The following is a 26553-nucleotide window of genomic DNA, read 5'->3' on the forward strand; positions in this document are numbered from 1 at the left end:
TGCTTGATTGTAAATGTGGTTTATGTTTTGACAGTGCCTTTAATTTCTATGTATAATGTGTACCTTTCAGCACAATTTTAATTACATTTATTTGCATCGCTTGATTTTAATGGCTTATTGCTTTTAATTTTTAAATGAATGCCTCTTATATTGGTTTATAGTAAATAGAGAATGATTTCAAGAAAATGCAAGAAAATTAAACAAACTGTAATACTATAGAAAAAAAGCAGTTAATACATATATACATATAAATTTTTCTCTCAACTGTTTACTTTCATTTTAGACATAACCAACTTGAGTGTACATGTAAACCGTGTTTTGACATTATTAGCGCAAAAGATAACTTAATCAGGCACTGTTTGACAGGCTTTAGCGCGTGCCCTTCGGGTTTTTGCAGCGCTCAGAAAAAGCACAGGTCAGACCAGCGCACCAATGAAACATTTAAAAGCACATGCAAATAGTGAGAGAGTAACTCTACCACTGAGTTAACACTGCTGTGAATGCATGTGGTGTTGTACACCACAGAACTACGTAAAGCTGATAGAATGTGTGCTGTAGCACGATACTACGATATTTCTTTATATCAAAAACAGATTGTGGACACATTTTTATTGTCAAAAATCGTCATATCGCACCACTGTTGGGAACGTTACTTTAAAAATGTAATTAGTTATAGTTACTCACTACTTGTTCCAAAATGTAACTGAGTTAGTAACTGAATTACTCTATAATAAAAGTAACTCGTCACCAGGGAAAGTAACTATTTGCGTTACTGTAAAAAAAAAAAAAAGTTGCTATGTCAAAGAATTTTTTTTTTTAGCAGTTTTCCTAAGTCAGTTGAAATAAGTAGAACAGACAGGTGTTCGTACATAACTTTCGAGATTTATTGCATGTCAACAGACAGCAAGAATTTTATCCTGCACTCTTTGTAAGAAAAGTGTTTTTGGCCACTAGCTTTGTAGATGCGTGTGTCACACATTACATGTACACATTACATGCACGTTCTTGCCTTTGACTACAATGAATTTGAAGTAGTGCTTATATCTCCACCTTGAAAATGCCAACTTTTCATCGGATTGCTCCTGACTCGCCATTTCTGCTGCTGCTGCTGCGAATCTCTGTGTAAGCTGTTGCGTGTGTGACTGTGTGTGTTTGGCGCCGCTGGCGCATGTGTGTAAAAACACTGGCTCTGATTGGCTACCATGAAACACATGACTCTGCCTTAGCCAATCATAATCGCTTATCTCGTTATTAACCCACCTGCTCACTCGCTGTGTGAGCCAGGGGTGCGTTCGGATTCCATATTAAATCAATGCATAGTAACGCACCGCATTTAACGTTCAGTGACGTTAACGGCGTTGTAACGAAGGAAAAAAGTAATTAGTTAGATTACCCCGTTACTGAAAAAATAACGTCGTTACCTAACGCCGTTCTTTTAAACGCCGTTATTCCAAACACTGTATCGCACACATTCCTACTTTGAAGTGACGCTAAAGGGAATGAGGATATGTCATTTAGCTTGATTCAATTCCTCCATCCTCACGGAAACAAAGAGAGAAAAGGAAACGAGGATGCACAAATAAGAATTGAGAAGCGCCCTAATTCTCAGTGCCATCCCTTGACTGGAAGAAAGACCATGCATGACATGATTTAAACAAACGTTCCTGGAAATGTTCCTGGATCAACACCCTCTGCTGTTCCTGGAATAACACTCCAGGAATCACAGCCATATCTCTGAACCCAAACACTCAAAATCATCAGCCCGGGAAGGAACAACAAAGGATTCTGATGCAGGAATACATCTTTAATCCATAAAAACCAAGACTAAATTTCTCATTATGTACAGTCTGGGGTGAGTAAGACTTAAAGGCTGCATTTATTTGATCAGAAATACAGTAAAACAGTAATATTATGAAATATTTTCATAATATAAAATAAAAATTTTTTTTTAAATGTAATTTATCTCTGTGATGATAAAGCTGAATTTTCAGCATTATTACTCCAGTCTTCAGTGTCACATGATCCTTCAGAATTCATTCTAATGTGCTGACTTTACAACATCATTAATCTGACTATCAACAACGAAAGTTGACAAGACACTGGACCTTAGGATGAATTTGGGAATTCAGTTCAATCAAATATCTGTTTATTTATATGAAGTATGTATTAAATCATGTATTGATTTGGTGTGTATGCGGCTCTTTGCAGGACTAACCTATCCAGCCAGGCCAGAAGGCTCTTAGCAGCAGCAATAAGGTCCACCACAGATGTGAGGAAATCGTTGGGCAGCTTACGAGTCGTCCGGCCATCGTAATGACCGCTGCGTCTGCGGCACGTGATGAAGTTCTGCAGGTTTTTGGCAGAGGCATTGAGCTTGTGAGAGAGAGTTTTCAGGTTTTCAGTCTCCAGCCCGTAGTTCTGTCAAACAAAGATAAAGACAATGAAGTGTTTTAGTTAGAAAAAAAAAAAACCTGGTTGGCAAACACTTGACTCAGTAAGGAATGACTCAGTCAGAATTGCTTTTCGTTTCCCGCTGTTCTGACTTAATTTTAGATTTACAGATCTCCTTTCTCTGTTTTCGTTTTCAGTTTTACTGTGCTTTATTGGCATAACAGAAGTTGTACATTTGTAATTGTGCAAACTGTGCAAGTGAAACAAGAAAAGGAAAGTTTATTCATGAAAAAGTTTATAAATTCAGTTACTTGATAATATTTTCTTCAGCCAAGCCTTAAATTGAAATTAATTTAATATTAATTTAACAGTACATTTTAAATTGTAATAATTATTTTAAATAAAATATAAAATAAATGTAATTTATATTACAGTTTTTTTCGATTGCTAAACGACAGTGGGCACAACTGAAGTCACATGTGCAAAACTCTAACTACAGTATGCACAGCAGCAGTACATGTGGACCAAACTCTAGTTCGTTTTTCATTGCTTGAACACGGTTTTCAAAACTCTACACACTTATCCCACAACTTTAACCACAACCTGCACAACACTGTGGATTTACAGCACTTTGTTCAAATGCTAACACACTGCTGTCAAAACTGTGAACCACACATTCAAAATAGGAATAGATTTTAGCCTTGTGCCTTTCAAACACTGCTGATTGCAATTTCAGGATTAGCCCTGAAAATTATATGTTCGAATTACAGTATGTACTTTTAGTTTCTACCTTTTTTCCTCATTACTGTAATTTCGTAAATTACTAAAGACTATTGAAGCAAACTGCTAATTTTCATTTACCTTAAAGAATTGTAATGTTCTAAAAATGTAAATAAATCATGTGAAAGAATGTCACTCTTTTCTTTGAAGAAAATATGACTTTGTATGAAGTCACTGAAATTGTTCAAACTGTAAAGAGGAAAAGTGAGTATTTTCTGTATTGGTGTTTAATTCTAGTGTTTTTCCTCTCAGTGTGTTCTGAGTGACAGTGTGTGTTATCTCAGTGAGGGTTGTGTCTATAGTGTTTGGCTGCACTGAGTCTGTTTTGAGCCATGTGTTAAGAGTTGTGTTGCTTGGAATGAGTTTTGCAGGTGATGTGAACTGTTTAGCTCAGGTGACTGTTGCTAGTGCAGACTGTAGTTAGAGTTTTGCACATGTAGCTCCAGTTGTGCTCACTGTCGTTTAGCAATCGAAAAAACTGTAATGTAATACATTTTAAATGTTAATACATATTAAAATAAAATAAAATAAAACTATAAACAATAAATTCAGTTAGGTTAGACTAAAGATAAAATATAACTGTAATGGATTACAGTGAGCATAAATTTAGTAACACAGACACAGGCACAAAGCACATCTCTCGCTGGCAGAGAATCTCTCTCTCTATCTCTATCTCACAGCCTCAAAGAGCATTCAGAGATCCCAAATGAATATTCATCACCTAGCATAGAGAGAGAGAGAGAGAGAGAGAGAGAGAGAGTGCTTCATATGCAGAGGTGCGTTGAGTGGGTGGACACAGAACATAAAGTTCAGGCTATGAATAATGTACTGAGAGTCTCGCTGCCAGCTGATAGGAGCTTACACATGCCACGCTCCACGCTGAGATAACACAATCAGCTCAGACAAATCAGCATTTCTAAATCTGACAAAAACACATCAGAACAAAAGAGCACACTTTAGTTTTAACATACGCATTGGCGTTTACTTATAGGTGTCTTTGGAGTATCTTAAAAACAAAATTGCTGATGTCTGTGTTTGTGTTAGAGAGGTCAAAGCAGGTGCCTTTGGAAAAGAACCAAATTACCTTGTTCCTGCATAAAGAGTACTAATCAAGGGGCAGAGACTGATCAAACACAGCATTATGCATATCATGAACTGCACGGTGACAAAGGCAGAGGATCCAAATGCAGTAGTTTATTGAAGGGGTAATCCACAAACATAATCCAAAGGCAAAATAGGCAAATCATAAATAATGACAGAGTAAAGGTCTACAGAACCAGGAACCAAGATATACTGTAAGTCTTAGAATTGCAGTACTGACACATACAATACTTAACAAGAATGACAGAGAGAACCAGGCTCATATATATATATATATATATATATATATATACACACAGTAGGGTGAGCTAACCATGCTAATGAGACACAGGTGAAAACAATATGTGCTGATGAGACTGGGCAGTGGATTATGGGAAATTTAGTCCTTGATAGAATGGCAGAAGTCTGTACAATACAAAACAACAGAGTAATCCAGAAAACAGGCAGAATAACAAGATCAGGAACCAGGATAAAAGGCTTAGAATTGCAGTAATGAAACATACAAAACTTAGCAAATAATGACAGTGAGAACTGTCAAAACAAACAATAAGTGCTTATGAGTCTGGGCAGAGGATTATGGGGAATGAAGTCCTTAGAGTGGCAGATGTCTGGGATGGAGTGCCCTCTAGTGAACAAACAGGGCACTTCAGCCAGTGATCGTGACAATGCACATACATTCAAGAGCACAGACACACATTTGTTTATCAATCCATTGACATTTAACCCCCACAGAAATCTTTTTTCATTATTAGAAGGTGATTCATGTAATTATTAGAACGGCATATATTGTTACTGTTACAGTTTTTTTCGATTGCTAAACAACAGTGGGCACAACTGGAGTCACATGTGCACATGTGCAGATTTCAGCCTTGTGCCTTTCAAACACTGCTGATTGCAATTTCAGGATTAGCCCTGAAAATTATTTGTTCGAATTACAGTATGTACTTTTAGTTTCTACCTTTTTTCCTCATTACTGTAATTCCGTAAATTACTAAAGACTATTGAAGCAAACTGCTAATTTTCATTTACCTTAAAGAATTATGTTCTAAAAATGTAAATAAATCATGTGAAAGAATGTCACTCTTTTCTTTGAAGAAAATATTACTTTGTATGAAGTCACTGAAACTGTTCAAACTGTAAAGATGAAAAGTGAGTATTTTCTGTATTGGTGTTTGATTCTAGTGTTTTTCCTCTCAGTGTGTTCTGAGTGACAGTGTGTGTTATCTCAGTGAGGGTTGTGTGTCGTGTTTGGCTGCACTGAGCCTGTTTTGAGTCATGTGTTAAGAGTTGTGTTGCTTGGAATGAGTTTTGCAGGTGATGTGAACTATTTAGCTCAGGTGACTGTTGCTAGTGCAGACTGTAGTTAGAGTTTTGCACATGTAGCTCCAGTTGTGCTCACTGTCGTTTAGCAATCGAAAAAAACTGTAATAAAACAATTAAAAGATAGACTATATATTCACTCACAATATTTATACATGAATTACATATCACATACCAATATTATATCCATAAAAATAAAAATTATGTGTGATTGTATTTCTATTCATAATGTTATATTATTGAATTGTAATTATAAAAAGTATACATACTGGGATATATATAATATCAAAATCTTTTTCTAATCCCATGTTAATTAAAAACAGCATACATCATTACTATTAATAAAATACAAAATATATATATAATCTTTTATAATCTATTATAAAATTCCACTGATAAATAATATTGTTATATAATTTTATATATACACATTTTATTTCTAATAGAAATAAAAATAACATTGAAATATCCAATAATTAATATTTATCAATAAAAAATTATGTGTGCATTATTTTTTTATATAAATATATAAAATTAAAGTCACCATTTATGACTATTATTGTTATTTTTATCCTTTTTATAAAGAGTTGCTCACAAAATATGTTAATTGATTACCAAAATGTTTAAATCTAAAAATGGAGAATCTGTGAGGGCTTTGTAGGGGCTGAAGATAGAAAATATCACTAAATCACCATAAAACATCAGAAGTCAATGCAATCATGATAGAAAAAAAATTGTGTGTGTGTGTGTGTGTGTGTGTGTGTGTGTGAAATGTGCATCAATTTCAGTATCTCCTCTCACATCAGTAGGAGATCGATGAGAGTAATATGCTCCATCTTGTCTGAAGAACAAATCCATCACACACAAAGTACAAGTACAGGTAATAAACACATACCTGGAACACTAAAATGGACACACACACACAGACTCACAAAATATACTTTAATCAGCTTTTGAGTGGAGGAAGCCTGGGGGGGGCAGACGATGTGGGGGAGAGATGCTAAATTTCTGATCATGTTGATCAGAAATCGACAACACTAATTTGACTAACATGACACAGATTCAAAATAACGATTTCTTTTCATCTTTCAGTTATTAAAAAGTAATTTTTTTAATGTTATAGTAACGAAATTAACGAAATTATTTTTCTGTAGAATATAAAAAGATATTTTAAGAAATGTCTTTTTTTTTAAACCAACATGACATCATCTTTTGCATTTTTCAGAATAAATAAGAACAAATGATGACAATTCTAATTAGTGAGTGAACTATCCCTTTAAGTTCATAGAAAAAGCAGCAGACACATTCTGCTAAATATCTTATTTTGTCAATCAAAGTAAATAGTCACAGAATCTTAAGTTTTTAGATAAAATTGGTTTTTAAATTGTACAGTTAAGGCAGCATTTATATGAAATCAGAGATGTACAATATGGCTAATTTCATCCGCACATGTCTACAGGCTGACATTCACACGGGCTGTATAACGTGAATGTCATCAGATCTGAATTGGGATCAGTGTTCAGAGCAGATAGAGAGCACAGCAAAGCCATCTATTTATGATTAACACTCTCCTAAATGTCAGCAGCACAGGCCAGTGGTTCACAGTCCCTCACAAAACCTCACACTCATTATAGCTCACCTTGCGTTAACTCTACACTGAAATTCAATCTCAGGAAAAGGCAACGAAAAACATCTCTCTTAGAAAGACAAGACAAGTTTTTCTAGCAAAACATTAAAAGGACAGGTTGAGGAAAGACCCAGTCTAACACAGACGTGATAAATATCACCCTGTCGTCTGTTCCCTCCCAACATGATGCTGACATTCTGAAAGCATGGGCTGGTAAATACCTCAACTGAGAGATTCGAGAAAGAGGAAGAGGAAAAGCAAGAGAGAATTAGATGGAAAGCTAGTTATTAAATTCTAGCTAATGTAAAAGGCTCAAGCGGTCCAGAGCAAATTTCATCTTAAATCCTTTTCCCATCTCCCACACTGTCTTGGTACCTTTTTGAAAATCATTTTCAAACCACGGAACGTCACACAACAATACAAATAAGACACATATACACACACACACATCGCACAGATTAAGGCCACAGGAACAAACCCACCTAGCAAAAAGCCACATTTACATAATGATTGAGTGAGTTTTGTTTTTAGAACAAATCTGTGTAAATATTTCCCGGGATAACAATATTATTATCTCAGAAAATTGAGGCTGACTTTTAAGAGAACATGAAATGACATTTGCAACTTATTTCACCTCCATAAAATGATGTTTTTCAAAGTCAAACAGAATATTAATTTGACTGGATTTTGCTCCAATATTCTTAGTTAATTTTGTGTTTATTTATGCATGTTTTTAATATTTATACATATTATTTTCAAATGTTTATTATAATAATTTTATTTTTTAATTTTAAGTTATTAGATTTTTTTATATTTTTGCCTTTTCTTCTAAAAATTGTAATAAAAATTAAATACATCCATTGGTTATTTTCTTTTCTTTCTTTCTGTTTTTTTTTTGTACATTTATTTATATTTAAATATTTTAATACGGTTATTTTAATTGTAAGTTATTAGAATTCTTACCTGATATATTATGTGAAATAAGACCTTGTAAATTAGGTAATTTTATTATTAATTTGTATTTTTTAGATTTATTCATATTATTCATATATATATATATATATATATATATAAGTTTTAACTTTTTATCTTATGATAAGTTATGCAAAATAAGTCCATCTAAATTGATTAATTAAGTAAATGCATTTTCTTTACATTATTTACATTACATATTATAGTTACACATACATTACATAGTATTTACATATTATCATTTTTCATATTTATTCATATAAAAAATTAATGTTCTTATGTATTGTGTGAAATAAGACCAGTAAAATTAAGTAATTAAGTAAAGAGAGTAATTTACTATTTCAACGATTGTAGACTTTTCATAATGTGATATTGTTTTTCTCAAAGTGATTTTGATATCTTTGTCGACATGGTGCAGTAGGAGACTCAGTGTCCACCAGCTGATGGGGTGTTAACCAGCAGATGAAGGATCAAGGATATAAAGGAGTGTGACGGCTCTCACCAGAGCGCACAGCAGGTCCACAGCTTCCAGGATCAGCTCTTGATGTCCGATGCGGGACACCCCCAGATCTTCCAGCTCCTGATGGGTGATCCTCAGCAGCTGGTCACCTCCTACCTTCTCCCGTTCAAAGTTCTTTATATACTGCTGCAAACAGTCATCCAGACCTGTAGAGACATCAAGTAAACATCATTACTTGCAGATTAGAAAATTCAAAATCATCCCAAAATATGTGGGATTAATGGTTAAAGTGCCTATATGGTACGTGCAATAGTGGAAGATGTCCCCCATATGACCAGTGTACATTACGACTAAATTGTAACATTTAGTTATGAGTTTAGCATGTACTGTACAATGCAATGTAAAATATAACATAAAAGCAATAATAAAATTATCTAATATTACCCTTGTGTGAAATATTACTAAATTAAGCATTAGCCCGGTTTCTGTTAGAGAGCCCATGAGTCATGCAGGTAGTGTCGATCATTTAATAATTGCTCATCAGAGCAATAATAGTTGTCAAGTGCAATGTTTCTGAAATATTTATGTATATTTTCTTAATTAAATTAAAAAACCTTTCAGTTGACCACTATTAAAGATTTATGCAATAACAGTCATTTAGACATCTGCATTGTATGCAAGCATATAAATATACATTGAAATAAACATCGCCATATACAGTACATATTTATATTATCAAACATAAATGTTCATTGCTAGCACAATACATAGATCTCATACTACACAAAATAAGATTTATACCCATTTTGGTATAACTGATTCCAAAACACTTTAGTTCATTTGAAGGAATAATTCACAGAAAAAGGAACATTTGTTAAAAATGTACTCACCCTCAGCCCATCCAAGATGCAGATATTAATTTGTTTATATCTGTCAATATATGTATTTTTATCAGAACAGATTTGGAGAAATTCAGCTTGCTTACCAATGGTTTTTGCTTGTAAACAGTGCTTTCTGTGCATATTTCTCTCCTGATCAAGAAGAGAAGATTTATTTTTTCACTGGAGAAAGCAATATTATAGATAGAGGACTATTTTAGCCTGATGCAATGGTTTGAAGCTAAACAACATTATAAAGATGGATTTGTTTATTACAAACATGCAGCTTTTCACAATATTTTAATTAATTGATGGACTGGAGTTTTTATTTAACTCTCATTCTGACGGCACCCATTCACTGCAGAGGATCCACTGGGGAGCAAGTGATGTAGTGCTAAATTTCTACAAATTTGTTTAGATGAAGAAACAAACTCATCTACATCTTGGATGGCCTGAGGGTTAGTACATTTAGAGCACATTGTAATATTTGTGTGAAGTTTTCCTTTAAAGCAGTGGTGATTGATAATGAAATTATAACCTCATCAGGGTTGTCCATGCCAAATTTCTTTGCAGCGCAAAATCTTAATAAATGCAACTGCTTCAGACTCTGTTTACCCCAAAAGACAAGACAAGACAAGGGGTGCCACACTTATACATGATGACTGACAACCTGTGTTCCACCTCCACTGTGTGGCATATCCATCAAACTGACTGTAAATAAGATCTAAGCCACATTGCAACCTTGAAGCCTTCCTATGTTTGAGCAAGAAGTACATTTGATGGAAAGGAAACATCCCTGTCCAAAAAAAATAAAATAACTGCATTTAAATAGAATTTGTGATGGACAGAAACAGTTTGTTTAAATTAGACCATAACTTCAGCCATTTTGAGATTTATATCAGTCTAGAAAGCTCAATGTCCAGATTAAAAACCGTCCTAAATCAAATCAGAAATGAAGGCTGCACTGTCTAACGTCTCTGAAAACTGACAGGATGCACACATAAATCAAAATAATAAAGCTACTGTCACCTGCACAGGATAGATGCGGCTTTGAAGGCTATAAATACCAAAAAATAGACTAATAAAGAAGGAGTGATCTAGCAAGTTTCGAAAACACCACCATTCACAACTGTCACCATCAAACAGGTGACAACACACACTCTCCATAGAGCCACACACTTGTTGGACTGCATTTGTCAGTCTTAGGCATTCTGTTGCCCAACGGCCCCAATCTCTGAACAGCTGCTGTTTGACACAACGTACATAACTGCAGGATTCACATATTTTGCTTACAGAATGTACATGTGTTTAGAATGGCGAATGGAAGAAGGAAGGTCACAGGAACTCTTTCTAATCTCACTAGCTGCCCTTTAATAATGAAATCTAATGCAACTATCATCATCCAGCTCATTAACAGGACAGGCCAAACTCATTTGCCAAGACAGCAAAAATAACAATAGATGTCATTACTGTTTATAAACAATATCTGGCTCATTAATGAGCGACTGCTTCACTTGTTAGATAATTAGTTGGTGATCCGAGGTCTGAATTTAAGCTGGAAGGGACTGCTGAAGAGAACAATCCCAAAGTGAACGTGATGACTAATGTCTGTTGATGCAGTGACCCTGATTCACATACTAGACAGGTGCAGTGAACAATTAACTGTTAGCTAATGTTGTTAATAATGAGGTGTGGGGAACAGGATGAAGTGATTTAGAAAGAAAAGTATGAAATAAAGGAAGAGAGAATGTGAAATCTCATTATTAATTTTGGCAATATACCTGTGACGAGGGTGGCCCCTTAAATATTCAGTTTTGGGCCCCATATATTCAAGCAATGACCCTTTATTTTAGCTAATACTCACAGACATTATTATACACTATGGCTAATAATTGAAAAGACAGCTATTATATTACAAATCTAAAAACTACTGTCTGTTTTTTTTTTAAGTTAACTAATACTCTTAAGGGTGCACAGATGAACAAACATGAAAATAAATTAGAGATATTACAGGCTAATAGCAATAATAATTTATAATATCGTGACCAAATCTAGTGTTTATTGCCTCTTTTAACCCTCATGGTTCTGTAAAGATTAACTTGCTACCATTTAAAAGATTTTTAATAGTTTTTAAAGAAGACTATTATGCTCAATGAGGCAACATTTCTTTGATCAAAAATACAGTAAAAACTGTATTATTATGAAATATTATTACAATTTGAAATAACCATTTTCTATTTGAATACAATATAAATATATAATTTAGAGTCGTGAGTCACACGATCCTTCAGAAATATGGTGATTTGGTAATTTATTTTTCTTTTCTTTTTTACTATTTTTAACAGTTTTGCTGCTTAATATTTTTGTGGAAACTGACTATTTTTTCAGCATTTTTATTATCACTTTTTAATGCATTGCTGTGGAATAAAAGATAATTTATTTCTGTCAGAAATATCTTACTAACCCCAAACTTTTGTACAGTAGTGTATGTTTTCATGTTTGCGGTCCCAGAGACCTTATTTTCCCTTCAATTCTTTAAATATGTTTCTCTGATTTAATCAAGCACCTTTAAAACATTTTATTAAAAGATTAACTTTCAAAAACAGAAAATGTAGTCCAATACAGTGAAGAAACACTTTACTCGATAATGTTTTAAAAGATAGAATCAGCTTAATTTGCTCCCACCCATATAATGTTCCATCCTAATCTACAGAGAAAAAGATGAGAAATACACACTTAAATAAGCAGACATGTAGCAGCAGTGAAGACACACTGTTATCAGATAGCAAAGGTGCCCCCTGCTTACACTCAAGCAGCTTGTGATTAATTCATCACTGTAGTGGATTAACGAATCTGAGATATTATTTACAGATCATATACTCTGTCCTGAACAGACCCCACTGTCTCGCTGTCTCGGCAAACCCTCACTCATACTGGAGTATTAGAATAACCTCGCTCTGTTATAGTGCATTATTCATTGCACACAGCCTGCTCCTCTGACAGGTAGCACAGTAAAAAATGCAGTGAAAGAGAGAAAACGCTGGAAAATGGGCCAAAAGGATATAAAGAAAAAAGCTTAGCCTGAGCACTTAAAATATGACACGTATTAAACTCCTCCCAAACTTCCCCTAGATAAAAAAATCTTACAGATATTCTGAACCTTCCCAACTCCCAGATGCATTCTGCTCCAACAAATTCTAACTGACCCTCCAATGGCACATGGACTACTTTGAAGATGTTTTTATTACCTTTCTGGACATGGACAGTACAGCGTACATACATTTTCAATGGAGGAACAGAAAGCTCTCAGACTAAATCTAAAATATCTTAAACTGTGTTCCGAAGATGAACGGACATCTTACGGGTTTGGAACGACATGAGGGTGAATCATTAATGACATAATTTTCATTTTTGGGTGAACTAACCCTTTAAGGCTAATTTGTGCAATTCAATGGTACACAGACAGCAGTGATGGAGTTACTACTTTGAAACTGTTCATTATAAACTGTTCGATATTTATAATTTAAAATAGTTCAACGAATCTCAAGATTCACACTTTAAAAAATCGTAGTTACAGTAGCTACACACAAGTTTACAAAGAAAACAAAAATAAGCACATTGAAGCCATTTAAGAGGGGAGCGGAATCGTTTTTAATACACACAAATATATATTTTTTATCTTTACAAATGAATGATGTTCTGAACTTTTTGTTCATCTGGGAAAAGTCCACAAAAATATTAAGCAGTTCATATTTATTAGCATTTTTTCAATGTTGCTAGTGAATGTTTCTTGAGCAGCAAATCAGCATATTAGAATGATTTCTGAAGGATCATGTGACACTGACAACTGGAGTAATAGCTGCTGAAAATTCAGCTTTTGCCATCACAGGAATGCAATTATAAATAATATAATTTTCAATTGTAATAATACTTTACAGTATTATATATGATATATTTTATATACAATATTATATTTTACTGTTTTCAAATGAATCATTGAATAATTTTAACAGATTAATTTAATTAACCATCTTTTAAAAGCTACCTAAGAGAATTTGCTTTGTTTACTTACAGTTAAGCACATTTATATAAAAAAAAAAGCAGTGATGTATGTGTTACAAAGCTACTTGTTGGGAAAGTTAGTATATTTCTGGAAAATGTACTGTACACTAAGCTACTGTCACTCTACTGAATAGTGTATTTAAGTTACCGTAGTAGCATCGCTCCTGTTATGTTTATGTCACACTGCAAGTGTTCTGATTTGGGCCACTTTTATATGTTTGCAATGCAATCTCAGTCTGAACAGTCATATCATATTCATGCAAATTTTCTCACACATTTTCTCAGTGGCCTCCATGTATGACAGCATACTGCTTGCCACAGTTTTGGCTGCTTGCAAAAAAAAAATGATTTAAGTAATAAATCAGAACTGAGAATTAAAGGGATAGTTTTCAATGCAGAAGAAATGCAGAAGCTTCATCGGAAGTGGCATTTAGATGTATTTACACACTGTTTATTGCAGGACAAGAATGCATTTAACCTGCAGTTACAAATGCATGAATAATGTTTTGATATACAAGACATAAAATGTTGAAAACTCATTTGAAATTATAAGAAATTAATTATAAAAAAAAAAACATAACAAAATCAAAAGATAGTTTAAATGTGAAATTAAAATGCCCAGTATGTGTCAGCAAGTCACTGTTAATAAATGAGTCATTGCTATTGAACATTGCTCAGAGACGCAAAACTGTGCTTTGGTGGATGTGTTTGGAATTATTTTTTGTTGTAGAAATAGAGAAAAAACAGGCAATATGGTGTCTAAAACGCAAGTATCTTAATTAACTTGTTTACTGACCTGTTGTAATATATATATATATATATATATATATATATATATATATATATATATATATATATATACATACATATATATAAATATAATTATGTTGATTTTTGGAGGAAAAGACGGTATTCTTTGTGTGATTTTTATTTACTATATGAAATGATATAAATATGTACATTTTCTTCCCCTATATCTTCAATTGTGTGATCATTCTAACTGCATTTTACGAGACTGAATCACACAGTGAAAGAACACACTATAAATGCGCGTGCACATCATTAAAACAACAATTATAATACTATCGCAGACAATATATTGCACACTCCACACCACTGTCTTTTTGGCTAATTTGTGCAAAACCTCTTGCTAAAATGTCAAAGCTTCATTTTAACCACCAATGCAACGATGCAATTATTTAGCTTACCTCTACATGCTTGCGAAAGGTTGATGTCTTTTTTTTTTTTTTTTATAAGATGCTAGTTTGGTCACCCTAGGTAAGCACAGCTTACACTGCATAATAAAGCATAAATATGGCCAGGGGTTATCTTCATTTCCTTCGAGTTCAACTTCAGAATATGATAGGGTTTTGTTTTCAGCTGTGTCTGCACCACTAACGCATGTTTTGTCCGTCTGCATTTTTCTTGTGATTTTAGCACCAGTTTGCCCTCCTGCCCATTATTTACTGCAGTAGTTTGCAGGGAGCAAATTTTATTTTATTTATTTTTTTACCCAGTAATTAATGTGTTTTAAAATGTAGTGAAGTACAATACAATAAAAAAACCAAATATACTTAAGTAAAATTAAAATTACAGATTTTAAAAAATTGCTTTAAAAGTAGAAGTACACAAAAAAGCTACTCAATTACAGTAACGTGAGTAAATGTAATTCATTGTTTTCCACCTCTGCAATTTACAATGAATGATGTTTTGAATAGCTTTATACCATTATTTGAAGCAACTCCATGCCATATTTATATGAAAACAAACAAGCTGAAAACACCCTCACTGGAAAACTTGTATAGCTTTTCTATAGCATTGCTTCCCAAACTAGCAGTGGGAAGTCGTGGCCTAATGGTTAGAGAGTCGGACTCCCAATCGAAAGGTTGTGAGTTCGAGTCCCGGGCCAGCAGGAATTGTGGGTGGGGGGAGTGCATGTACAGTTCTCTCTCCACCTTCAATACCACGACTTAGGTGCCCTTGAGCAAGGCATCGAACCCCCAACTGCTCCCTGGGCGCTGCAGCATAAATGGCTGCCCACTGCCCCGGGTGTGTGTGTTCACTGCTCTGTGTGTGTGCATTTCGGATGGGTTAAATGCAGAGCACAAATTCTGAGTATGGGTCACCATACTTGGCTGAATGTCACTTCACTTTCACTTAAGCCTCAAATGTCAGCTATACATTGGATTGGTTTCTTGTTTAGATAAAAAAAAAAGCATGATATTTTACTAAAACTAAAATTAAAACAATGGGGAAAAATGCTTAAGATAAACGCAGACTTAGACGCTGAATAGTGTAATTGGGCCTGTTTTTTAGTAAGCTAATTGTGCCTTTGAATGATTACGTAATTGTTGCATCCGTGATTGTTATTATGAGAAATTCAATTAATTGTGCAGCCCTACTACTGATGATCTTTCGATCACCATCCTAGACAAATGTGAGCTCTGACAAATGGTAAACAGCGCAGTACGTACAGCCTCTTACCTAGTACATACTGTATCTATACCTTTCTGAAGTATTTTGCTGAATATTTCTCTCTATACTGCAGTTCTTCAGTTCTATAAAGTGATTCAGAGATGACTCACACCCTTTACACCCACTGACAGCACACAAACACACTTTTATACTTTTTCACAGGAGGGAAGAGTCGCCCTGAGCCAAGCCACACACCCACACACCCACCCCTCGAAGCTGCAGCCCAGGACGCAGCACTAAAGCTCTGCGTGTGTGTATTATTATTCAAAGCTCTTTAACCTCACTTTCTTCCTCTCGCTCTTTACCATTTCTGTATTTCTGTCGCACACACACACACACACACAGTCAATCCTCCCCAGCTCCGACAAATGTCATATGAAATGTTCAATATTCATCTGTTCCCTTAGGACACACCCCGAAGGCAGGCCTGGAATCCCCCAAATGTCTTAGTTGGAGAGCCTGATATGTGTGTGAGTGTGAGTACATATGCTCTGATGACCTCCATAAGTGTGTGCTATACATTTTCCACTCAAGTACACTTCTTTTAACCTCATAAACCATCAGAGAAAGTACCAAAGCATTCTGAGCTCAACGCCACAAACGACAGTGTCTCATTTCAGGCAGACGGCCTAAAAAGCTGTTAATGCACCTTCCTACATGACAATCAATTATGCGGTGTGGAGCAGAGAGAAAGAGATGTGCCGTTACATGGTCTTTCATCTTTCTGTCAGGATATTTCAGATGAAGCTGCGATTCTTCTTCTGCTCAATTGGTAAAAAAGAAAAAAGTTTAAGGGAAGAATGGCGTAAAGGAAAATGAGTTCAGTTTTTTTGTTCAAAGTGAATGAGCTGAAATTCTTGAAGCGTTCTGAATAATATATAATCGTTAGATCTATGTGCATGTAGCAGCCGAAGGGGAAAAAACACAAACGCGATCTCTTTAGTATCTCAGTTGTTTCCCTTGGACAGTCATGATATACTGCTGTATCCAGCAGTATCCAGATTTTTTATCCATTTATTATAAATAATGTATTACAGAAATATTCAAGTTTTGTTTTCCCAAAGGAATTTCCAAAGGAATCTGTGGAGAAATCTGAAACAAAGTTGATATTTAAACGACCATATCCAGATTCTCAGAGCTTTTATCCACATTTTTGTTGTATAGTTTTGTAGTCTGTATTTCAATACCTGCTTCTTTTTAATTGTTTTTGTAAGATTATTATTATTATTATTATTATTATTATTAATAATAATAAATTACAGAAATTTTCAAGTTTTGTTTTTCCAAAGGAATTCCAAAAGAATTTTAGGCAGAATCTGAGATGAAGCTGATATTTAAATAAGCATAACAGCCAGCTTCTTAGACTTTTTTATTCACATTTTTACTGTATTTTGATAAATGTTTTTTTTATTTATTTTTTTATTTTTTTATAAAATAACAAATAATTTATTATTATTATTTTATGCAATAATATATTATAAAAAACGTTCAAGTTGTATTATTCCAAAGGTAAATCTGAGACACAGTTGATATTTACAGGAGCACAACAGAGTCTAATCAACTATAAAAGAGCTCTGACTCAGTCATTTTATCTATTTATCATGGCATCTTTGTGATGAACAATTCTCAGTCATTGATTTTGATACCAAAATATATCAGTTGGTACTGATTCAGGACTGGAATGGTCTGTCAGCAGATTTCTAGGCTCTAGCGCACAGCTCCCAGCACCGGTCAGTTATATTGAACACTCCCTCCAAGGCAATGACTCTATCTGAAGCACTGCTGCCTCCCAGTAAAACCACAAGCCACAAAAGCACAGCAAGACCAGGACCACAGTCTAACTGGGAAACCACAGAGGCTAGTTCGAGTTCAGTCAAAGTACTCCACCCTAATCTTTACAGAGATGCAGACATTGGCTTTAGAGACAGGAATTCAATCAGAGACTGTTTACTTCTCTATTCTCTGGAATGTGTTGACCAGCATAGCAGATACATGGCACTTTCCACAAATAGGGCCTGACACATACAAAATAGGACCTGAATTTTTTTTTTTCTAACAATAATTTGGATGAAAGATTTGACTGGTTAAGCTTGATAGCTTCATCCCCATAACTTCATGTTATGTTAATTTCATATTACATTCTATCATTTCTAATACTTCATGTAAAATCATGGGATTTGTGTCTCTGGTGCTTTTACTAAATGAGCGTACTATACTCATGGAAAGCGATGCACACTGGTAGCCGCAGGAGATAATTATACATAGCACTTAAGCAAGAAAAGGAGAAACAAAGTAAAAACTAGAGATAGAGAAATGGAGAGAGCAGGCTTGCTGTCTATCAGAGTTTGTGAGGCTGCAGTGATGTGACAGAACTTGATTAGATCTAAAGCCCTGTGGTCAGAAAGCTAATCAAGAGGAAGGAGCAGTCATACACACCCACAGACACCCTGAAGCTGAAGCTGTCATATGTACTTCAAGTTTTCGATGGAAAATGCATGGAGAGCAGAACCTCACATGAACACTGAGACATGAGACTTCAATACATGAAAATGGAATTTTAGCAAAATATCAAAACATGTATACAGTTAAACATAATTAAATCCATTAAAAAAAATACACATCAACATATTTTAAAACTATACAACAAATGATAATTATCCACATTTGTTACATAGCTTTATAGTTTTACTGCACGTTGATGGTTTTTCTTCTATAATAATAATACTAAAAAAATAAATAAATATTCAAGTTTTGAATATTTTTGAATCTTTATTATTATTTTAAATATGTATATATTATTTCTGTTATCATTTGCAATGATTTTGAATTAAATTATATTCATTTTGATTATATAAGCGTTGTTTGTGTTCCAGTTTGTTTGGTTATCGTCTCTCATTAAAACTTTGTTGATACTCGCACTTGTTTCCAGCTTCTCCTTCACCCAGTCGTCTCAGATGTACCATTAAATGTCCTGCTGCATCCTCAGCCTCATTTTATAAACACTGTTTATTAAAAGGCCCAGCATATAAGACACAACAATAATTAAACATTGGAAAGTTATATATTCATTCAAGAGCATTAAAAACTCAAGACTTAGGAATCCCCCATTTAACAATAATCAGTCCTTGTACTATGTCTTGCTTGCATCTTCATCTTCAAGGTCCTTCTTCATCTCTGTTCTTTCAGCTCCATATTTACTTATTAAATGCATATAAATCATGATGCATGCATGTGGTGCTGCTGATGTAGAACACCCATTCACTGCACCTGGTTTACGCATAAGTCATGGTACTCTCTGAATGGCAGCAGAGAGGCTGACACAGAAGAGAAGAATTGTTTAATAAATTTGCTATTTTTATTTAATTTGCGCACAAAAAGTATTTCCGTAGCTTCCTAAAATTACGGTTGGCCTACTGATGTCACATGGACTATTTTAAGGATTTCCTTACTACATTTCTGGGCCTTGAACGAGGTATTTCTCTTGCTGTCTGTGCAGGGTCAGAAAGCTCTGGGATTTAATAAAAATATCTTCATTTGTGTTCCAAAGATAAATGAAGGTCTTTACTTGTTTGGAATGACATGAGGGTGAGTAATTAATGACAGAATTTTCATTTTGGGGTGAATTATCCCTTTAAAGGCCCGTTCACACAAAGGACAATAATGATACCTGTAATGATATATCTTAAAAAATAGTTTTTGATTTTAAAGAGCAGTAGAGTTCACACCACAACCATAACGATAATGGCACAGATCAGCGATGTCTTTTTTAAGATGATGAATGATTAAAACATTAACACATAATCCTGCTTTAAAGAGCTTGACCATTTAAAGTGGCAGATGACAAAACTGCATCCAACAATAAACAGAACATTATTATGCATTGGTATAGACACTAATAATATAGTTTTCTTTATAGTTATCATTCTTGGTATGAATGGACCTTAGGTCCCCCCTTAAGGACCTCGATGGTCTCTTCCAAATGCTTTGCTGATTCTGAAGTAAATGAGTTTCTGCCACTCCAGGCAGCCTTCAGAGCACCAATACACCATTCCAGCATTAGTGAGACTTTAATAATGGCATTTAGAGAGGGCCATAGAGGGGGTGTGCTGAGTGTAATGTGTAGGCCTGGGGGTGTGCGCAGCATGTACATGCATCAATAAAACACTCACTGACTCTCTGAGTCACAAACTGAAAAATAAATTTGCTATAAGTCAGTTTGACCTAAAGCTCATGTACATATGTACCCCTCCAACACACACACACACACACACACACAGCAAATAGGCCTCCACTTCAATTCAGCCTGAACCAGACTGATTCAGCTACATCCTGTCTCTCTGTAATCTGCATTAGCTGTGCTATTAAATTAACCTGCTCTTCACAAGCAGGTATAATACCGCAGCTCTATCTTTTGCAGGTTATGTGCTTGTAGTTAGGACAGTAAACTGGGGTCAGTAACAAGCCATTAATGGGGTCTAGGGAGATATTACAGCTCATAGATACAAGTCTTAATGGATGAATGATGAGACAAATTGATAGAGAGCACAATAATAAATGTAATTACAATCACTAAAAGTGGTACACATAACAATTTGAATCCAAATGAGGGCAAATAGCCCTTCTTTACAGTCCTGACGAAGTCTTCTGCTCTGATGAATAGTCTCTCAGCTGTTCCTCACAGATGCTCACATTGATGCACAAATGACAAGACACAAACACTGCATAATTCTAGTACACATGTACATGCAAAAGTAATTTAGTTCCAGGCTTTGACCACATATTCAGGACCAAATGTATTCATTTATGTTAATAATCTGAATATAGCAGGATGTTACTCCCCAAAATCTACAGTAGCTGTGAACTAATGCCAAAACTATTAAAATAGCACAATATGCTGCAATCCTAACCATCATTATCTGCAAAGGCAGAAACCTCATAACGTAATTTCTACTTCGTCATTACATACTAGCTCGAAGACATGATATTGAGAACAATTGTATGTCTGAACCTTATAACAAGCCTTATATCACAGATCTGTGAATCATTATCCCACTGGGACGTGTTCGAATCCTGTCATACAACCTCGATAACTCACTGCTCGATTTGTTATCGTGATGACGAATCTGGACACGCCGCCCACGCCCACGAGAGCAGAGAAGGTGCGTAATTGCCCCCTCCCGCCCCCGCGCATCAAAGATTCTGCTTCTCTTCTTCAACTAATACACGAGGAAACTCCTTCATATCCGTGTCTAATGAAAAAGGTAGTTTTGATGCTCTGCCACCAGCATTCCCACCCCGTTACTGGTAGTGTACACCTATGTCGTGCTGATTCGGAGTTCAAGCTCCTTGCCATAACAAAGTTAAATTCTCATCATTTTAGATAAGATGCTACATATCTTTTGTTGGCTGAATTGCGTGATTTGATATCTATATGGCTTTGAGTGCGGTCGACTTTTTAAAGGAATTTCGACATTTCAAAATGTATTTAGTGTCAATTTTCTTAAAGACGTTTTAATAGGAAAGCTTATACATTTGTGAAAATATATAGTTAAGAGAAAAATAATTACGTTAATCGTGTTTTGTCGTATCCCATACAGTTCCTGACTGAAAGCGCTCGAGGCTTGACGGCGAACTGTTGCTATGGTTACCTCATCAGGCAAACGGGACTTCTGTTTGCTAGCGGCGATTTAATACTTTCCAACTAACTTGTGAAATAACTTTTGTGGACAAGTTACTAAATTTTAATTGAAACGAACATACAAGTAAAACAACACATACTTTTAGGAATTTTGTTTTAACTTCCTTCGAGTCAGTCAACTGAGGGTCAGACTCCAGCTCGAACAGTAATTCACTGTTTGCCTGATTGCCATCATCAACAACAGACACCTGTACGCTTCACTACTTGTAAAAAAAGACATCAATAATGCCCAACTAGAACATAAATGATCTGCTATATCAAGTTAAATGTAAGACATCGTGTTTTTTCTTGACTACCCTGCGCCATTAGGTTAGTAAACGATGGGTTTAGGGACCAAAACCGCATCACGTACCTTTCATCCAATCCACAACTTGACTGGGGCTCCATTTACTAACAGGTTCCATGACGAGAGCCATCGTGAAACTTTCTGTGGTTGTCCCCTTAACACGGCTGCGAGGGGCAGAAGAATTGGTTTAACGCAGCTCTGGGGAGCTCAGATCGGTGGTCTTACGTAAAGCCTCTTGATTTGGCTCCCGGTTACGCGATTTCATCCCATCCAGATTTGCGCATCCAAAGCGTCTCATCGAACGACATCAAGCGCATTCCTAACCCGTTACTCCTACAAACTTAAGGGTTTCTTATTATAAACACCCATATCTACGAGCCCGAATCTGCTCTTATCCTGGCATAATGTGCCATGCTCAGCCGGGTCCCCAACAGTCGCGTCTTCATGCCATGCACCAACTGCAGTCTCTCCTGTTTCTTCCTTCCCCTCCCTTCGTTATCTTCTCCTCTTTAGGGTTCTGTACCTTTCAGAGGTGGACTAGTGAGTATATAGAGAGAAATGTGCTGCGTACCCACGGGGACTCAAGTGAACGTTGCTTCCAAACGCAGCGGCGAGCTTTGATTCAATTGGGCGCGCGCTCCTCCTGTGGGTGGTGCGGCAAAGTGAATTTGACTCGCGCGCTCGGTTTATTTCCCACGAGGATAAAAGGCTTTCGGTCGTATTCATTTTAATGAGGACACTCTGGTTCGCCCTGCTTCAGAAACTTTGTAAAAGCAGTGCACGCAAAGTATTTGTTTGGAATATCTAATGATGTCCTATGGGGGGGCTATATTTGCATGAGACTTGGCCAGTTATGGGACTATATGTGACTAATGTTATGGTCTAATCCAAAATGATGGAGGACCATGGAAGCGTAAAGCATAAGAGTGACAGGAATAACGCAAAGATTAATAAATGGGAGGTCAATCGGTGCTAGTTGCCACACATTTCACTCTAGTGAACATCTCTCAGGGTAGATTTATTTTTGAAAGTCAATTTCTGAAAGTCAAGAACATACCCTAAAGTCTTAAAACGCTATTAAATTATTTAATTTCCATGAGAATATGAAAAGTATGCAGCTCATTTAACAAAACTTTGTTAAATTATATGAAGTTGCCTCAACTGGAACAAGCAGTCACGAAAATGCAAAAACCTTATTTTAACTATTATTTTGGCCAGAAATATTGGCCTTGGCCCTAAAATATCAAGAAAATACCCTTCAATTTGGAAAGAAATGCTAGGTTTTTGAAACCAAAATATAAAACAGCTATTTGTATGTAACTCATAAACACAGCCATTTGGCTAAAGGCATTTTAATTTAACATTACATAGCTCTAATGAAAAATATCTCAAAATTAAACTCTGAATCATATTCAGAATGTTTAAGTAAACAGCTACAGCATCTATTATTCACAGAAAGAGCCCCAAGAGAAATATAGGTTTTTAGCATAACAATTAGATAGAAAACTTTGTTTATTGAGCTTTATTATTGTTGGCAGCCATGTCTAAAGTAGAAAAACAACTTTCTTTGCCTTAGGAATTTTGTCTTAGACCTCTCAAACTGATTCAACACAAACACAAATGTAATAAAGTACTTTAGCATAAACATTTCTGTTTAAAAGAAGTTGAGAAAAGATGGCATGTTTTTGCCAAATGATGCTGAACAAAATCCTTTTGAGTTTTCTCTATAAACTGAAGTGGTCTAGCAAACTCATCCAACATGGACAGTTTCGGCAGTTCACCATCATCCCTGGCCTTCATCCTGGCTGCCTATTGATTTTGTTCCAACTCATCCTTACTTCAGAACCAGAGCAGATGGAGCCAGAAGACTGGAGTTGGGCCCAGATCAGGCCCCTGTATGTCAGCATGAATCATACAACAGATTCTGTTGGACCTCACTATAGAGACTCAGTGATCAGTGGGCTCTGCCCCATAAACATGCACTCTTAATCACAGAGGGAGGAAAGAATCAGAGCAGGAAAAAAGGAGCAGTCAGATTCATCTAACTCATGGGCTTTTTAGTGCCTGATTTTATATTTGTCCCTTAAGTGTGCTCTTTTAGCAGAGCTGTGTGTGACCGCAACTGCTTTTGAAACTGATCTTTGTCACAAAGAACAGTATGACATTTTAGTTGTATTCTAGCATATTTGGGATAGTGTGCCCCCTTCTGATCATACAGAGACGTGGAAAATATGCAGTCCTTTTTTTAGCACCTTTAACCAAAACAAAAAAGATTGATCTCACTATTTATGTATGTTTTCTTTAATAGCATTGCAATGCAGGTTTACTCATGTATATACGAGTTGTGATCTCGTAATAATCACATGCTTATAGAGTGAGATCTGGATATCATATCATGTTTTAGACACAAAAGACAAGCTTTTCCTTTGCACTGCTTCCCGAGGCAATTGAATGTCAGATAGAAAGATTCTGTCAGCTCCGCTTCCTTATGCTGTTTTTGCTGTGCAAACAGGGTGGTAAACAAACAGCTTCAGATGGATGGAGGGGGGGATCGGCTTCAGAACGCATTGCTGCTTTTGAGTGGGAGGAACTAGGGATTTTTTATTATTATTTCCTGCCGGCCTAGATGTTGTGGAGATGTTAAATTTATTCCCCAGTCCATGATGCTTCTACGCTTCTCAAATGGCAAAAAAAGAGAGAGCGTATGCTATTTTGGGAAATGAAGTGGGTTAGCAGTGCTGTCTGACAGCTGCCACAGGGCTGCTTATCCATAATAAACAAAGCTGGGTGAAATATGTTTGTGTGGCACCAAGATACCTGTGTGTCATGAGAAAACAAGCTGAGAGGTTATATACTTGTTCCCTTTAAGCCAGAGTTTCCTTTTGGAAGCATGATGTGAAAGGAATGGTCGGTCATGCTGCCAGTTATTACAGAACATTTCTCCACAGTTTGTAAGGAACAAACAAACAAATATGTTTTTACAAGAATAAAAAGTGTAAAAAAATAAAATAAAATAAAAAAAAGCATTATTTATGTTAACATGGCAGTAGGGACAGAAAGTTTTCCTTTTAATCGCTAACAAATCAAAACTACATCAACAATAATTTAAATCATAAATAAGCAGATATACAGAAAAATATATATTGCAACTTAGCATTTAAGTGTGCACAAACCAATAAATAAGTACAAACACTCCAAATATATGTATAAATATATATATATATAAATCATTGATGATTTCATGTAGGTTACTGTTAATGTTTTGTATCTCTTTGATTGGAAAATATGTTTACCTGCAGAGTCCTTCACAAGTCTTCATGAACTTCAAGTCCTCATCACTGGCAAACATTAGAGTAATTTTGCAGGTTTGTTTCTGATTGTAGAAAAATCATTCCTGTTTGTGTTATGAAGTATCGTGTTACTGTTTTGTTAAGTCACAAAAGTGTACTACCAGAATGATTCAGACTGAATCACGACCCAGTTTTTATGAACCATTTAGGGTTTTGTTAACCCGCTCATCACTTCATGTGAACAAAATATCTAAAAAAAAGAGTATTTCTTTTACAGACTGGGCATTGCAAATTGAGAATCTAACCAGACTCCAGAAATTATGGGAAATGCGAATGATAATTAACGTATTTACAAATATAAAATGTAAGAATTCATAAATGTCCTTTAACAAAAAGATGAGCTTTACTGTACAATGTACACTGTTACATCAGTGTTACTCAACTAAAGATTGATAAATCACTTTGGTTCAGTAGTCACAATGCCTTTTGATGAGCCTTCTCTTCTGCTATTGGTCTCGCTAGTCTGAGCTTTTCTCTCTCTCTCTCTCAGTATAATAACATAACCGCTCTGCTGATGGATGGCTGTTTCCACAAAGCTAAACAAACACTCTCCAATAGAGTGATTGCAGGCCATTAAGCCATTCTATCAAGACCAATGGACAAATGTCTAGAGGAGTTGGGGTCCCTGTGGTGGGGATATAGATCTATTCTTCGCCCCCCTCACTGTCAGCAATTTTGGATTAATCTCCAGTTTAGATTTCAGATCCAATCTCAAGGCAAATTTGTGTGGACCACAGTAACAAGTTTTTTAAGAGTCAATTGATTACAACTTTCTACCAACTCCCAGATCATTTTCCAGACACGAAAGAGCACTGAGTTATTTTACTTAATAACCCACAACAAACTTCAGTGAGGGTTGAACTGGAAGGAAGGGCCTTGGACTGTAATGGTGGGAAAATCCTCATTTCATCTAAATGGGGCAAAGACACCCGAGAGAGGACATTGTGGCCTCCTATCTGAAGCTTGGTCTTTTCTAAAAAAAAAAAAAAATTAAAATAAAGATAATGGCAGTCTGAATTTACTAGGGCCTCCAAGCAGTGGCTTAAATTAAGATTGTGTGTGTCAAGGGCAGTCTGCATTTGACTTGCATTAAAGTAGGGGTAAAAAATATAAAGTTTGGGCTCTTTTGACTAGGGACAGTAAGTGGCCCCCG

The 26553-nt window shown here is 35.5% G+C and overlaps 1 protein-coding gene across 12 annotated transcripts in view; it reads right to left on the reverse strand.

The window, feature by feature from the left end:
* LOC132124088 (connector enhancer of kinase suppressor of ras 2-like) overlaps positions 1-22659 on the reverse strand; it is an 85226-nt gene extending 62567 nt beyond the window's left edge. For all 12 annotated transcript variants that reach the window (XM_059534883.1, XM_059534882.1, XM_059534878.1 and 9 more), the window contains exons 1-3: positions 22117-22659; positions 8694-8857; positions 2216-2418 (exon numbers count right to left, since the gene is read on the reverse strand). In XM_059534883.1, coding sequence (XP_059390866.1) covers positions 2216-2418; positions 8694-8857; positions 22117-22180 — 431 coding nt within the window. In that variant the 5' untranslated portion in view covers positions 22181-22659. The remainder of the gene's footprint in view (positions 1-2215; positions 2419-8693; positions 8858-22116) is intronic.
* Between the last annotated feature and the right edge of the window lie 3894 nt (positions 22660-26553).

Source organism: Carassius carassius, chromosome 42, assembly GCF_963082965.1.
Source record: "Carassius carassius chromosome 42, fCarCar2.1, whole genome shotgun sequence".
Classification (NCBI taxonomy): domain Eukaryota; kingdom Metazoa; phylum Chordata; class Actinopteri; order Cypriniformes; family Cyprinidae; genus Carassius; species Carassius carassius.